The sequence below is a fragment of the Chelonoidis abingdonii genome, chromosome 11 (assembly GCF_003597395.2).
Source record: "Chelonoidis abingdonii isolate Lonesome George chromosome 11, CheloAbing_2.0, whole genome shotgun sequence".
Classification (NCBI taxonomy): Eukaryota; Metazoa; Chordata; order Testudines; family Testudinidae; genus Chelonoidis; species Chelonoidis abingdonii.
The window spans coordinates 42,659,026-42,675,847 of NC_133779.1; the positions used below are offsets into that span (position 1 = coordinate 42,659,026).

The 16,822-nt window shown below is 50.4% G+C and overlaps 1 protein-coding gene across 4 annotated transcripts; it reads right to left on the reverse strand.

Annotated features, from left to right (window-relative positions):
- Positions 1-1,018: 1,018 nt before the first annotated feature.
- On the reverse strand, positions 1,019-16,654 carry SAXO5 (stabilizer of axonemal microtubules 5). 4 transcript variants are annotated; one of them, XM_032782849.2, is made up of 9 exons: positions 16,418-16,654; positions 13,659-14,208; positions 12,400-12,503; positions 11,435-11,529; positions 11,186-11,301; positions 9,276-9,394; positions 8,534-8,735; positions 4,631-4,719; positions 3,809-4,075 (listed from the first exon to the last, which is right to left on the reverse strand). In XM_032782849.2, exons 2-9 carry the CDS (start codon positions 14,200-14,202, stop codon positions 3,887-3,889), a joined length of 1,458 nt encoding a protein of 485 aa, XP_032638740.1. In that variant the 5' UTR covers positions 14,203-14,208; positions 16,418-16,654; the 3' UTR covers positions 3,809-3,886. The 4 variants fall into 4 exon arrangements, with proteins under 4 accessions (XP_074927084.1, XP_032638740.1, XP_032638738.1 ...); XM_075070983.1 differs by lacking the exons at positions 3,809-4,075; positions 16,418-16,654 and adding an exon at positions 1,019-1,117 and having other exon boundaries at positions 13,659-16,385; XM_032782847.2 differs by lacking the exon at positions 16,418-16,654 and having other exon boundaries at positions 13,659-14,705.
- Positions 16,655-16,822: the final 168 nt, after the last annotated feature.

Below are 16,822 nucleotides of genomic sequence, written 5' to 3' on the forward strand. Positions count from 1 at the left end.
AGGATTTATTGCTACAGCAGCACAGATGGGGATGCTACATCACAACCAGGTAAAGGACGTGTGTCAGCTCCCCAGGTGGTGTAAATGATTTATACCAGCTTGGGATTTGGCCGACCTCAGGGACCATACAATCCAGATAGCCTGGATATTACCCTCATTTTTAACATGAGATACCAGTTAACGAACCAGGAAATTGCAACACTTGGTGCTCTCTCTTCTTCTGTGTAAGCAGGTAAATGTCCCTAGAGAACATTCCTACATAGCCCACTGCCCCCGTGAATCCTCAGGACAGCTAATCTTAGCTTTTCATAACAAATCTAGGTTCTGGCTGTTTCATACCACCAGCCCTGTCTTGTCCCATGAGATGCAGGATTCCTTAGGAATTCACATTTTCAGGCATAAAACCAGAGCTTTACTAGGAGTCTGTAGCTGGTGATGGGAACAGAGCAGCCTCAAAATCTCCCAGACCTTTAAGATGTTTAATGTGGGGGGGTCTTGTCCACATGAGAGTTGCAGTAGGTCACAATGGTTTAGTAAACCACAGTCTGTTTTCTCTATGATGTTGCTTTTATAGATCCATGGAAGAGCATGAGACGGGGACCTGGCATGGCAGCACCTGACCCCTCACTCTGCTTCCACACCAGGGAGGAGACCTAGAGTACAGCACCGCATCTGCGTTAAAATCTTCATGCTGAGAAGGTTTAGTGCAAACTCAGCATCCAGGCAAAAACAGTGAGCTACAACCCCAGTAGCAAAGACACTGCCCCCACCCTGGAGAACAGCCCTGCCCTGCCACCTCCTCAGCCTTGGGTTCCTCTCTGCACTCGTGTTCACCAACCTTGTGCTGAAATGCAGCCAGTGCTCATGAGGGGAGACTCCACGCCACACTTGGAGCTTACGGTATCTCTCATTCTGCCTTTGAGCTCTCTATCTAAACTCAGCGGAGAGGTGACATCCCTCTGTCCCTGCCAGCTCACAGCCTGGGGAAGAGGTACTTGGAGACATGGGCCCAGGCTCTTTAGTGGTCCCTGTGATTCTGGCAAAGGGAATCACCCTGCAGCTTTGGGCTGTTTTCCCAGTGTTTGTTCGCAGTCGCATGGGTTCCCATCACCTGCTCCTGCACAACAAAGGAGCAAAGAACACAGGCCCTGGTTCTGTGCAATGGACGTTTTGCGTTGCAAAGCCAGTGAGCAAGGGTGGGTTATTAGCATGAAGTACCACAGGCCAGACTGCACCCCTGTACGCATGCCGGTGAGCAGATGCACGGAAGATACCAGCACTGCATGGGTGAGTTACTGCTCAGCAGGGTGGGAAATGGGGCATCCTCTGCCCTAGAGTTCTCATGTTACACCCCTGGCCAGCAGGGGATTACAGCCCCTCACAACTGGGAGCCTCGGCAGAGGAGCCCCTCCTAGCTTTGCTAGTGCTTCCCTGCACTCTTGTCACGGAGTCCCCGGGCGATGCTCTGGAACTGCTCCCCACCAAGCCAGGCAGGACTCTGGGGAGCCTCCTCTCCCTTGGAGCAGACTTGTTCAGGGCAAGAAGCTCACACGGCTTCACCTCCTGGGTCTTTCCTTGGAGCATTCAGCATCCTCTGCCCCTCCGTGAGCTTCCCACAGCGAGCCCACCCAGGAAGGGTCCTGGGGAAGCCACAGGGTACTGCACCCCCACTTAGCAGTCAGACGTGACTCTTAGCCAGCAAAACAGAGGTTTATTCGATGACAGGAACAGGGTCTAAAACAGAGCTTGTAGATACAGCGAACCGGACCCCTCGGCTGGGTCCATTCTGGGGGGCAGTGAGCCAGACCCCCACATCTGCACTTCCAGACTCATAACCCACTCCAGCCCCTCCTCTCTGCTCAGCCCCTTTCCCGGGCCAGGAGGTCACCTGACCTCTTTGTCTGCAACACCTTCAGTTGGCACCTTTGCAGAGAAGGGGCCCAGGCCATCAGTTGCTAGGAGACAGAACATCATGTGCACTGACCCATTGCTCTGCAGCAATCACACACCCTGATCCCACCACCTAGATATTAAGAACTGCATAGGGGACACTGAGGCACCAACACAGTATTCAGAGAAAACATTAAGAACATTCCCAGTTTGTCACAGGAGCCTCCTAGCTTTCCTAGTGTTTCCCTGCATTCACACTCAGAGATGGGACTGGAGGCTGGGGGAAATGTGCGACTAGCCCCATTAGTGCAGCATCCCCCCTACTGGCACTGAGTCACGCTCAGCCCCCCCACTCCCCAAGTTACTGCAGAGAGTGGCTGCTACCAGGAGCTGAGCAGGCACACCCACATGCACTGCACCAGGCCTTTTGTTCCTTTTTAGGCTGGCAGTGAGGAAGGTAGCTCAAGTATTTTACGGGGGCGTCATTTCCCAGCCAGGCTGTGAGATCAGGGCTGCACCAAACTGATGACTGGGCACTGAGATCAGCCGCAGGGGTGGGAAGTCCCTGGTGCTCCCCATGTAAGGGGTGGTCACAGCAGGGCTGTTTTCCAATGTTCTTTCTCTGTGGCCTCAAACTCTGGCACTGTCACACCCTGACTCCTCAGCTGCCCTTTCTCCTCTTATACCTGGAAGCTTCCCCCTCTCAATCACACTCTCCCCCTCAAGCCCCTCCCATCCATGGCAGGAAGGGAGGGAAAATCTTTGTTGGTTGCTAAGTACTAGCCTGAAACCTCCCCTCCTGCTAGATTGCTGCTGCCCTCAGCTGCAGGGAAATCGCTTCGCCCAAAGACCCTGCTCAGCTCCAGCTGTACGTGAATCCCTTCTTCACCCTTCAGCTGCTGGCCCCTTTGCACCTCCTGAACTCTAGACCTGGAGGGACATGGCCAGAGAGTTTGGGTGCCCTACCTCTGCCCAGTCCCCATCCTGCAGAGCAACCCCCAACGGAAGTCACTGGGGCTCTCTATGGGTGTCTGGCCCTACATATATCCCACTTCAGGATGAGGGCAGTAAGCCATAACAGAGTGATGCAGAACTACAGGGGCCCAAGCTGCCATGGTGGCCCCGGTGCCAACTCGGGAGCAGAGATAAGTCACAGGCGTCAGTGTGGGTACAGTACCACCATAAAACTCTGCTTCCAGAAGACACAGAAATAGAACGGGGGAGGCTCCGCAGCAGATACAGGGTGGGGCCAGTGGACAGGACCCTGACCTGGGGCTGAGGAGACCTGGGCTCTTTTCTAGAAAGGCACTTGTCTGGCCTTCTCCCAGTCATGCCTGGGCATCTCACAACCAATGAATTTTAGCCACACAGGAGTAGGAAGTATCATCCCCTTTTCATGGGGCAGATTCAGTGACCTACCCCACGCCACACAAAGAGGCTCCAGCAGAGCTGGGAACTGAACCTGGGTTTCCCAACCCCCTACTCACTCAACCGTCCCTTTTCTCTAGCCAACCCCCAGCTCTGCCACTGACCTGCTACATGCCCCTGGGCAAGCCACTTCATGTCTGGGCCTGTGCCTTTTTTCGCTCGCTGTCCATCTGATCAATTCAGACAGGGCAGGGACAGTCTCCTGCCCAGTGCGTGAGCAGCGCTCAGCACAAGGGTGCTCGGATCCCAGCTAGATTTGTTACCCGCCCCCATCAAAGGGAAATGGACCTAGGTTGTGACCCCTCTCCGCTGCGAATGGAAGTTCAGCAGGAGCACAGAGGGCAGCCTGGAGCTGACCTGGAGGCAGGTTTGTCGCCAGCTGGCCCAGTTCATCCCTGCTACGACTCTGCCCAATTCCTGAGATAAGTTTGGCACAGAGACCTCAGGTGCTACAGAACACAGGGAGGGCAGAGCACAGGGAACATCTCCACAGAAGCCAGGTACCTGTGTTTATTTGTAGGCAGCCCCTGGAGAGTGGCATTGAGAGCCCCCATAGGAAGGCAGCACTTTATGTTGCAAAGACCATCTGCCTCTGGGGGCAGTACTTCTTCAGGGTGCCCAGGGGGATACTGCTCACTTGAAAGTTCCCCCCGCAGATAGTCACAGGGCCACTGTACTTGGGGGTGAACTCATCTTGATGCTCTGTCCCAAAGAAGCGCTGCCCCTGCCATGGTGGGACCAGGTGAGAGTATTTAATCTGGGGAGACAGGAAAGGCCATTGCGATGGGGGGATTCTGTCATTAACCTCGCAAGCCCTAGAAGTAACCCACCGCTCAGCTCTCTGACTGCTGAACACTAGCCTGTAGGGAGCAGAGTTCAAGTCTATGCCAGCCAGCAGCTCTGAGCAGCCTGCCCCCACGCTTGCTCTGACCCTGTATGCTCTTTGGCAGAAAAGCAGAGGCTTCCCTGCTGAGAATGGAAGAGGCAGATCCCCATGGCAGCTGGCGTGGCTCTGGCCTCATCCTGTAATGCCCGCACCCTTCCACTGCCAGTCTGTTTACTGGAGAGCCTTCAGTATCTAAACAGGCCCGCTGGGAGACAACACATTCTGTACTGGGCTATTAACTGGGCCAAGTTCAGAGGTGGGCAGCCCCTGACCCTTCCCTGCTCCCTCCAGAAACACCTACTTGTGGGGCCCACTTGCAGTGTCCTTTTCCCTCCCAGCTGCTGGGGGGCATGAAGACTTGCTCAGCTATCCTTCTCACCAGGCCTTTGTCCTGAACCTGGCCACATATGCCAGCTATTGCCGTACCTGCTGCAGCAACTCCTCCGAGGGCCGGACCATCCACTGTCTGTGCGGGACCAGCATAGCCTGTGTCGTTGTGACAGCATCTTTACCTGCTCACAAATGGAATAAAGAGCAAAGTCAAGGCATGAAATGAGCAGGCAACAGACAGGTTTTGCAGTTGACTCAATCACAGACCTGCCTGGGGTCTGCACTGACTGGGAGAAGAGACACAGGCCTCACCATGGGCAGCTCACTGCACAGATGCAGGCAGAAAAACTGCCACGGTGCATAAGGAAAGGGATGAAGAATGATATGGAAAACACTGCAATGCCATTCTATACATCAGTGGTGCCACATCACCTGGAATGCTGCATGCAGGACTGGTCACCCGATCTCAAAGGACAGAAGAGGATTAGAGTGAGTTCAGAGACAGGGAGGAGAATGATTAGAGCTCCGGAAAAACTTCTCTATAAAGAAAAATGTTGAAGAGTAACTTTATTTGAGAGGAGATGACAGCAATATACAGAATCATGAATGTCACAGAGAAGGCAGACTGGTTACTGTTCACCCTGTCATATACAGGTGGACACAAAGGCAACAAGTTTAAGAATGATTGAAGGAGGATTTTTCCTCACCCAATTGTCATAAATAGGTAGCTAAGGGTTAATGTTTCTTCTACCTGTAAAGGATTACAAAGGGAACCAAACACCTGACCAGAGGACCAATCAGGAAACCGGATTTTTCAAAGCTCAGGGAGGGAATTTTTGGGTGTGTGTGTCCTTTGTCTGTGTCTCTAGTGCTCTCGCGGCTCTGAGAGAGGACCTCTCTATCTCCAGGCTTTTCTAATCTTCTGTTTCCCAGTTGTAAGTACAGGTATAAGACAATATAGGTTTTTATATTGTTTTTGTATTTACATGTGTATTTTTGCTGGAATGTTTTAAATTGTATTTCTTTTTGGATAAGGCTGTTTATTCAGTTTGTTTTCTTTTAAGCCAATGACCCTGTATGTTGTCACCTTGATACAGAGACCATTTTTATTTTCTTTCTTTTTATATAAAGCTTTCTTTTTAAAACCTGTTGGATTTTTTTCTAGTTGGCTCAAGGGATTGAGTCTGCAGCTCACCAGGGAATTGGTGGGAGGAAGAAGACTGGGGGGGAAGAGAAAATCTCTTTGTGTTAGAGTTACAAAGCTTGCATTTGCAGGGACTCTGAGTGAGGGTGAAAGAAACCTGATCTCGCTGGTTTGCATTTCAAGGAATTGAAATAGGGTGATCGTCCCGGGCCATCAGGGAGGGGAAGCCTGGGAGGAAGTAAAGAGGAGACAAGGGGAGGGGGTTATTTCCCTTTGTTGTAAGACTCAGGGTATCTGAGTCTTGGGGTCCCCCAGGGAAGGTTTTGGGGAGACCAGAGTGAGCCAAACACTGGAATTTTTGGCTGGTGGCAGCGCTATCAGATCTAAGCTGGTAATTAAGCTTAGAGGAATTTATGGTAGTACCTCATATTTGAACTCTAAGGTTCAGATTGGGGATATATACTATGACACCAGTGCATAACCAACCTGTGGAACTACTGTCACTAGACATCATCAGGACTAGACGTTATATGGAGAACACACACATCCATCGTTAGACCCTCCTGCCCCTCAGCCAACCTCTCTCTACACGGGGTTAGAGAGAATCTACCCTTACAGCCAGGCTATTGCAGAACTGTCCATTATAGGGTTAACCGCGAAGCATAGGGTGCTGTCCACAGTCAGACACAAGAGAGTGGATTACTTTGGATCTTTGTTCTGGATCACTATAGAAATTTCCAGGTTAGTGCAGGAAAACTCGACCTGCCGAGATTCCTGTTCCCAGTGATTCAGAGAACTGGACTCTATCCCTACCAGCTTGAGAGGTAAGCTGGGGGCAGTTCTGTGCAGCCTGCACAATGCACAAGCCTGCCATCCCAGCACCCGATCCCAGGTCTCCCAGCCTAGAAGCAAGGGAGTGTCAGGTTGCTCATGCAGAGGGAGCAGCATAGCTCCAGAGCTGTCATGACAGGGTGACTGGCTTGTGGACCAGAGAGCCTGGGCTAAGCCAGCTAGGGGAGCCACTCACATGGACCCAGAATACTGGACATTCTGGTACTTCAGAGAACAGAGTGGGCCTGCCCCCGCTGATGTGACCCCATTCCCCCTCAGCACAACCTTGCATGCACAGTGTGTGAGCTCACACCACAGGAGGGCCATGCTGGCCTGCTACTGCTGGCATGACTTCGTATGCACCGTGTGTGAGCTCATGCCACAGGGGGGGCATGCTGGCCTGCTACTACTGGCATGACTTGGTATGCACCGTGTGTGAGCTCACGCCACAGGGGGGGCATGCTGGTCTGCTACTGCTGGCATGACTTGGTATGCACCGTGTGTGAGCTCACGCCACAGGGGGGGCATGCTGGTCTGCTACTGCTGGCATGACTTGGTATGCACCGTGTGTGAGCTCACGCCACAGGGGGGGCATGCTGGCCTGCTACTGCTGGCATGACTTCGTATGCACCGAGTGTGATGCTGGCAGACCAAGTGCTCTTCATTATGGCATCTCCCATCTGCTACTGGACAAAACAATCTCCATTTCTATCTCGGCAGCGGCAAGGGAGTTACATTAGAAAAACCGGACTGTCCAGTGCACAGCTGGATGAATGCCCTGCCTAAAACCAGCCCCGATGAGAAGATGAGCCTCATCTGAGAGGACCCGGGTGATTCAAATAGAAAAGGCAGCAGGTCTCCTGCAGTGCAGAAATTGCAGAGAAAGAAGGTCTCCTGCAATAAGCCTCAAGGAAGGGAGGGTGATTCAGGGCAGAGGGGCTGTGCCCAGTGTACGGCTGGATGGATGTTCCTTTGTGCGTTTGCTTTTGGGAACGTCATTCATTTAATAAAAACCCAGAGCAGGACACTGACTGAGCAGGACTGTCATTGAAGGCGCCCTGAAGAATAGAGGACAAAGGCAGGGCACTGCAGAGGCACCCTGGGCCACAAGAGGCCACAAGAGGGCGCTACAGTGAGCAGGATACGTTCATAAATATCTCCTGTCTGTGTGTTCCATTCTATGCATCCGAAGAAGTGAGCTGTAGCTCGCGAAAGCTCATGCTGAATTAAATTTGTTAGTCTCTAAGGTGCCACAAGTACTCCTGTTCTTTTTGAGGATACATTCAGTCAGTAATAATGCAAATAACAAGGAATGGAGAGACGCCCCCGCCCCCCAGACTTAGTAGATTCCAGAGCAAAGAACCCAGAGGTTAGAGGGGATCTTTTTAGCCTCTTCCATACAAAGCCCTGTATCAATCCCTGCCTGGGGCTGCACAAAGCTTATAATTCACACACTCCACTACCTCTTCCAACCTAGCGAGAGAAGGCCTTTGCTTCTGGAAGTCAGCTGAGGAAATTCCAGCAAGAGGAAGAGAAGAGCGAGTGTCTGGCTCCAGTATCCAATGGCATATGCTACAAGTCACCCACAAGACGGTAGTGCAGCCCTGACGCTCACACAGGTGGTACCTTTCTGCTCTCTGAGCACTTTGACACTGCTCCTCTGAGGAAGTGGCCAGCTTTCCAGATTAACATCCACCTGCCAGTCCCTGGGAGTGCTGACCAACACTGCCAGGCGCTGTGCTAGCACAAGTTCCCTGCCTGGTTTTTGGGGTCACTGTCCCATTCTTGTTGACAAAGACAACCCCCATCCCAGTGCAGCACATGCCTGCAGCCTCCCACCCAAACACACCCACCACTTCGATACCCAGCTCACCCTGCTGCAGGCAGAGTGACTGGCAGGGGCAGAGCACCAGGATCCCATGCAGAGGAGCAGCTAAGAGCACCCAGCACAGCAGCCTGAAGCTGCTCCTGGGACATGTCCCAGGGTTGGGAGCTGCGCTAGGGTCCGAGGGACTTTGCCTTACTGGGATAATTAAAGGGCATGTGGCTCTTGAGGTGGCTCTTGCTGCTGGACACCTCCCTCTGGCCATAGGGTGGCGGCTGATAATCCGAGTGCTGCGTTGTGCTGAAGAAACAGGCGTTTAAATGCTTGTCACCCAGGGGTACTTTGCTTTGTAGTCTCCACGGTGACACATCTGGCTGAGATGGACATTTCCCCAGGTCAATCTGGAGTAAATGAGAGCAGAAGTTAACGGGCAGGTGCTGTAGCCAGATGCTCCACTCGGCTTCCAGCTGTAAGTATGAGCACCCCACTCAGACAACACAGAGAGGCCCAGGTCCCCACCGTTAGCTGCAGGATGCTGTGTATTTCTCTGGCATCCTGCATAGTTTCTGTCTAGAGATGGTTACCCCATAATGAGCCCAAGGTTCTTGCCAGCTGGCCTATTGAGAATGAGCTCTCAGTAGCTGACCTCGCTGTCCACTCTGAGGCTGCAAGCCTGCATCTGGGGGCTCTCCACGAGCCCTGATGAAGGGTGCACTGTGGCAACTGAAACAGGAGCCAGGCCTCCTAGGGTATGTGCCCAAAGACTGGGACAGGAAACTGGCCATGCGTGAATGTTATGAGTGAGCAAGGACACAGGGTCCTTTAGAGACCTCACCCTGCAGCATGAGGCAGCTCTGATCCTGTGACACACTCAGTGATCTTTAGAACACAGCCCTGCTCCGTGATAGCTACTGCTGAAAGGTGAAAGGCAGGGCACAGACCTGGGTGTGGAAGAATCGGCTAGTGGTGGTGGTCGCAAGCTCCCTACTCCTCTCAAGGTCTTCGTCGCCTTTGGGGATCGACGAATTCTGTTTGCTTAGACACGTAACTTTCACAGGGGCTGGTAAAGGCAAAAAGCAAATTCTGTCAGGGTTCTCAATTCTGAACAGGTTGTCGCTACCGCAGCATTCCTGGGTGGGATGGACAGCTGGAAGGACCCTTCCAGCTGCGTCTACAGCACGTGGAAAAAGGCTGATCTTGTGGTTAAGGCACTAGGTGGGGGCAAGGGATTTGGGTTCATTTCCCAGTTCTGCCACAGACACCTTTTCTTGGGAAAGTCACGTAGGGTCCCAAGCTTAGGTGGGGACTCTTCACCATTCGCAGTCAGAGATGCTGGGTCCTGAGCATTTCTGAAGATCTGGCCAATGATTTTGGTGCCTAAGTAGGAGCCGAGCTCCTGACAATCTATACTTTAGTATCTCTGAGTCTCAGTCCCCTGTTGGTAAAATGGGAACAATAATCCTTCCTTTCTCCCACCTCTCTGAGCTCTTAAGGACAAACTCTCCTGCTATGTGCATGTGCAGCACCCACACAATGGGACACATGGCCATGGTTAGGGCCTCTTGTTGCTACTGTAATACAAACACTACGGAGTAGGATACAGGGTTGAGTAGCTGTGGCTCCCAGTTATGTCTGAGCTGAGGCAGAATGCTGGCAGCTGAGCTTTCTGGACACAGGATCTGCTGCCTCTGGGACAAAACAAGGATGGGAATAACATAGGGATAGGAACAGGACAGATATGCATGTGGAGGCCATATCTTCACCGACTATGGGCCAAATGGAGAAGTAGTGTAAGCAAATGTTACCCCCGTTGAAGTCAACTGATATACACCTACTTATATCAGGCGTTTATCTGGCCCAGCACGGTCTCTGAGACTTAGCGATGGAGGACAAATTTCTCTGAGCATGATGGAATTTTGGATAAAACTGGCCCCAGATTTGATCCCCCAAGCACTGGCTTAGGTTTTGCAAAAACAAAGTCACCCAAGTTTTGCACTAGCCCAGTAGGGGCAATAACAGTAAGATTTTGCAGTGTGCTAGTAACAGGGAGATCAAATTTCCCCGGCCCATGCACCAGAGGAAGAGTCAAGCCAAGGAAATTAACAGGCGCGGTGCTCAAAGCATACATCTTGAAATGGGGTGGGAATATCTTCAGAAAGTAGAAAACAGTGCGAGCAGGAGCATGGCACAGTTGTAAATGCTATGCCTACCGCTGGGGGAATTCTGTGCCAAAAAATTAAAAATTCTGTGCACGGTATTTTAAAATTCTGCATATTTTGTTTGTCAAAATAACACAATCATACCAGTTTCAACTATTTTGGTAATTTATTTCAAAATACCTGTCAGCAAGTAGTCTGTAACAATACAGACAACAAAAAAGATTTAGGAAATGTTTTTTGACAAATAGATTCCTTATTAGGCATATTAATACAGAACTCTGAGTAACCATTTAACTATAATAAAAACACACATTTTCTGCAGCCCTCAGAAGCAATGCAAAGGCTTGGTGGAGTCACGGATAATGGAGGAGCTGAGGGCGAGGGAAATAATTGTTGGGAAGGAGCCTGCGTGTGAACTTGGAGGGTTTTGGGGTATGGGTGGGAATAAGTCTGGAACATGTTTTTGGGTGGGGGCGAGGCAGGTAGGGATTGTTAGGGAGCTTCCCCCATCCAGAGCCTGGCTGACCCCTAGCCTCTCCCATTCATTAAAACATTAAAATATGTGCAGCACATGAATTATGTGCAAGTAATGGCGCAGAATTCCCCCAGGAGTATACTCTCCGGCCAACAGGAAGGCACAACAGTATCATCTATGTGATCTCTCACTGTGTCAGGTCACCGTTCCTCTATACCTAGCTCCCGCCGAGGGAACGACTCCAGTGCCACGGTAAAGAATCTGGTGCAACCATCCCCTGGCTTGATGTTCGTCTTGTGTATTTGGAAGACAGCATGTTCTTTATCATAGACTCTGCAAGGCATAAGATATGAGTTGCTGAGATAAGGTAGTGAGCTGTGAGTGACGTGCTCAAAGACAACTTGCCTTTAGTGAGCACCACAGAGCCTGGGACAGCAACAACCCGTCAGATGTACTTCTTGGCTACCTGTGGTTCCTTGTGTCCTGGAGAGTGTAGGCATGTTTCTCCTCGCTGGTGCTGACACTGCTCCTGGGGTCTCCAAACACAATGGAAGACTTGCTCTATAGAGAAACCACCTCTGAGTGATGCTGCCTGCCACAGAGCAGACCTCACCAGCTAATTACAAGGGAAACAAGGACTTTGCTGACTGTCTCCACAAGCACTCATGCTTCCCCAACCAGTAGTGCAGAAACCATGAGGATGAAGGGCACACGTCACCCTTTCATTACCTTCTGGAGTTCCCAGTTCCAAAGAGACTATTCCTTCATTCTGGAAAGCTAACAATGCCGCTGGACAGGCCACTCCATGGATCAACAGGTGTTTTATTGGAAATCCAAGTGTGAATCTCTAGGTGGGGTGCACAGACTGGGATAGCTCTGATGAGCAGAGTCCAGATGAACCCAGAAATATCATAATTCTTTGCACTCATAGCACCTTAGCACTCATATTTGCCAACAGTCTCACAGCAAGTCAGCAGTAGAGCTGGGATTAGGACCTGGCAGTTGTGACACCCAGCCAAAATTCATATTCACTGCAACAGATACTGAGCCCAAGGGCTCAGAATGGACCAACCAAGGACTGGATATTTATATGGATAATGACAACAGCCAGCATTACAAATCGGATAAAATATATACAGGAGCTACAGAGTCTCCTGCTTCAAGGCACAAGCCAACCACCAGCTGATGATGTTAGAAAGCAGCTTCCCATATGGGCAGGTCATTACAGAGTAACCTGCACCTTCTTCTGAAGCAGGTGTTTAGAGACAGGACCACACGACTGGAAATTCCTATGCTCCCCTCCCCATAGCTAATCACTAGGCTCCACATCCATCAGGCTGCCTGAGTGGGAAGCAGTGTTTTAGAAGTCTTAGTCCCATCAAAATACGAATTGGAAGCAGCATGGTTGAATTTATAGGACTGTGATGTTACCTTTCTAGAGGACTTCACAGGAGGGATCCAGCCACCCTCAAACTGTGCTTGATAAGAAGTGCCATAGTAGGAGCATCTGTCACCTTTAATTGAGGGAATTCCTCCTGCCAAAAAACACAGGGGGGAATGATCTGAGTTATTCCTTTGCAGTTCTCAATTACAGTTCTTAGGAAGTGTAAGAAACTGACATGAGAACTAGGGTTCCAAGACAGCTGCCCAGTCTCACACTGACCTGGAGTATCGACCCACTAAAACTAACGGAAAACCCTATTCAGGCTTGGCTACTTCATCCCTGACAACCCTTCAGCCTGGGACGCTGTCTGCCTAGAACAAAGGGATTTTGTGCTACCCATCCCCCAGTCACTGCATTTAGGAGACCATGGTGGCTCTCAGGTTGGGCAAGTATCCAGAGCTAAAAAATCAGGGTCTGATAGCAAGGGCACAAAGTGGCCTTTTGCACAGATCAAAGATCACTCTCTCCTGGCCCCAAAACAAACAGACCCCCACCGAAAGAGCAAATTCCATTGGACCTACTCCGAAACTGAGGCCACAGTTCAGCAAAGCCCTTAAGCACAGGCTTTGCGACTGGGAATTGACTTCTTTAACAATATTGCATCTTCATGCCCCTGTAATTTCTTGGTGTGGTGAGGTCACTGGCTGGCACGGCAAGTAAATGCATTCACCGACCTTTCAACTCCGGAGGTCTGGGTCCAGATTCTGCACTAGGTCACTAATGTGTCTGTGTCAGGTAGACCCCATCTGTGCACACCACAACACTACCACACAGTTTTGCACAACTGACCGCCTGTGCTAAAGAGAAGCACAGACTGTAACAGAAACCAGGGATACTGGGAATGCTGCAAGGCAGGACTGCGTGTACCAGCCAAGCTATGGCGTGGGGGCCAAGACTAGAATATCAGAGAGTGCTGCAGGTAAAGAGGAAGGTGCACTGGCAGAGCTGCATAGTGAAAGCTTGTATCATGTGCACCACCAGCCACCGCTATAAGCCTCTCGCTATCATGATCACCAAATTCACACATGAAATGATAAAAGGGAGACCAGTGATATTTAAATAGTTCTAGATCCTAGACCTCAGCACTTAGATGATAAAGGACTCCACTCACTACAGTAAATACAGACTTAAACTGGTTGTAATGGAAACCTAAACCAAACCAATGAAAACCCCAGTGCCCGTGAATGCCACCTGCCCTGAGACTTGTGAGGTCACAACCTAACAGAGAGAGCCCCAAACAACTCACCCAGATGTACAGATGGCGCTCTGGCAATGGGCTCGAGTATCTCATACGCTGGGTATGAAAAACGATAGACAGAAGGCAGGAGCTTTAGTTTGTCTTTGTCTCCACAAGGAAAATGATCTTCCTCCTTATTGTAATAAGCTCTAGTGGAGGCTGGTCCCTGCAGCATCACGTCTGGCCAAGGGTAGCTCCCCCTTGCAGTTGAGGTGAAAATTTTGGTCTGGGAATCTGCATGCATTTGGAGGTGAGATTCTGGCGGACAGATTTTGGGCTTTGGTTCCAGGGATCTCACCGGAAATGCCAGGTGGGTTTCTGACCAGTTTTCCCTGGCTTTATCCATATCCTGATTCAAAACCTCCTTGGAGTTTGGAAGCAGAATTGGGTCTGGTTTGTAACTGCCCCATAAGGGAGGGAAATCAGTGCGGAAAGGAGATTCAACAACGTTTCCCTGTGGTCTATGGTCAAACCCTATCTGAAAATGTGAGGCCTTTAGGAAGGGAATCCCTGTGAGCCGGGCTGGGATTAACAACTGGCCAGTGGCTGCCATTTTCCCCTGTAAAGGAAGAGACATGATATCAGACTTAGGTGCATCACTGCCTTGGTCCCTTCCTAAAGAACAAAGAGCAAGAGCCTCCAAGAGGTAAGAAGGAATAGGAGATAAGGATCTTTATTCTCTGACTGTTCCTTACAAGATGTCCAAGGAAGGCCCTTGGTAGGAGGAGCCTGCATCATCCCAAAAGCAGCCACTTTTGAACAGCAAACGTTTGCACTCTCTACAATGAAATGAGCTCCCAACAATCCCAGAACTGTGGGTACATCCTCCTATGGAGCTGTCCTGCTCTCCCCAAAGATACTGCCATGATAAGAGCAGCCCAGAAGCAATTGGGCTTTGTCCTGCCTCAGATACAAATTAATCTCTGCTGTCAATCCATGGACATTACAGGGTTACTACCGGGAAAAATCTGGGCCACAGAATCTCAGGGATTCATGGGAGTTGGCCATTTGGACTACTTGCTAATCACCCCGTGCCAGGTTCTGGGATATTTCTAACAGGATTATTGGAATCAAAAGGGTGATATTTTAAAACATGGCCAAATGGGGCCAGATGATAGAAGGACATTAGCCAATCTCCTCCATCCAGGACTGGATGTGCCATGTATACAGTCGGTGCCTATTACCACAACTGAGACTCAAACTGGGCCACAGATAGTTCAGACCGCAGTTGTATAGAATGAACCAAAGGCAGCCTGCCCCAAAAGCAAACCAGTAAGACCCATTCTGTACTAAGCTGGGCTGGGAGTCACCTCCCCTCTGGCTGAGTAAAAACCACACTGTCCTAGTCTCAGCTGGGACTCACTTCCCATGGCCAAGCTGGTCAAAGGAGTGGTGGTAAGCTGGTCTCAGCTGGGAGAGGCATTTCCCATATCTCACAGGAGAGCCTGAATGGATTCTCTTATATAAATGGCCATGCATGTGACTCGTGAGTTTGGATATAGCCACATCCCAGCTGGCATCCGTGGACGCTAGCCCAGAACACTCTACCGAGGGCTGGCTTTGCACCTCTATGGTCCAAATTAATGCAAAGCATATAAGCATTTAATAAACAGCTGCATGCATACCAGAGTTGGTCTTACCTATAAATGAGATTAAATTATCTTTCCAAGGTGACTGACTTTGATCAGTGAATTATTATTATTCCTTGCATCCCAATCAGCAATCATTGTGCTGGTACATGCTTACAAGGAAATAATGGGCCCTATCCCCAACAGTTTACAACCTAAATAGCCATAAATTGGCCATATGCATCAAACACAAGACCCCAGATAAGAAAAGGAATTAGTTAGACTTAGAAAAGAAAAACTGAAGACAACGTAAACCCAGTGAGTAACAGCCTATGGGGCAAATACTGAAAAGGGAGCTGGCTCAGCAGTTCACACACTAACGAGAATCTGACAATAAAACCGTGGCCTCACACAATAATGCTAATCAATGTTTCTCTTCCTTTGAACCCTCAAACGGTATCCCTCATCCATTCGTTGCGCCTGAGACAAGGTGACTGTAACTCATCTCCATCCAAAGCTAAACAATCAACTGCAAATTTTTCAGTGTCCTGTGATATTATTATAAAAGCATCATGTCATAATGGAATCTCAGCAGGGGAGAGGTGAAGAAGATATCTGGAGTAACAAAAATGGAGAAAGTGAGAACAAGAAACAGAGAAATTATAGGAGAGCAAGAGGGCTAAAGAGAAGAACATGCGTTCGGGAGGGTAAGTTACAGGTGCCAGTGCCACAAGATTTCAGAGAAGCAGCAGTGCTACGTCTGCTTATGAACTGGTAGCCTAAGCCTAGCACAGGCAAGATCAGTACCATCCCTGTCAAACCCCGGTCTCCTGCCCACAACAGCTCATGGTTGGTGGTAACATTGCGGGATTGTGACATCAAAGGTAAATCAGCCAGTTAACAACCCTCTATCCCAGCCCAAGGAGCAGAGCTACCATACCCTCATTCACAAACCTGAGGCCTGATTCAGCAAAGTTGCTGAGCAGGAGGCACACACAGAACAGATACAGAATGAAACGTGCAATGAGTATGATAGCTCTGCTCTCTGGGCTGGCAGGGGCTAAACCAGTAATGTGGGAGGAGGGGATATGAAGTCAGCTTCAGAGTAGATGCAACACACATCACATTTACACAACCGAGCTGTTTCTCACACACTCTCAAGGAGTTGCTAGTTCATATCACAATCCCAGTGTTCTTCACCCGGGGTTTGGGAACCACCAGATGATGCAACAGACCGGGAAAAGGATACGGAGACTTTTAGGCCCAGGTCAGCAGGGCTTACAAATCCTCAGCCACCAGCTCCGCTGCCCATGAAAGGGCGCTCCCAGGCAGTCTCAGCAGTCGCACCCGGAAGGGTGTTCATTCCTGTGCAGGATGTACGCTGGCAAAGCTGGCACTGCTGCAGGCTGTGAAGAACTTTGCTCCCTCGGGCTGCAGCAAGCCCATCGGCCACCCACCCCATACCACCTGCCCCCGGCTGTGAACAACACCCCCTGACAGAAGCGCCCATGGAAACAGGCCTGGAGGATTAGTATCACCGGGAAGCTGGTAACACACAGCACGTGGCGCTCGCCCCGGTGGCGTCTCGAGTGGACCCACCACAGG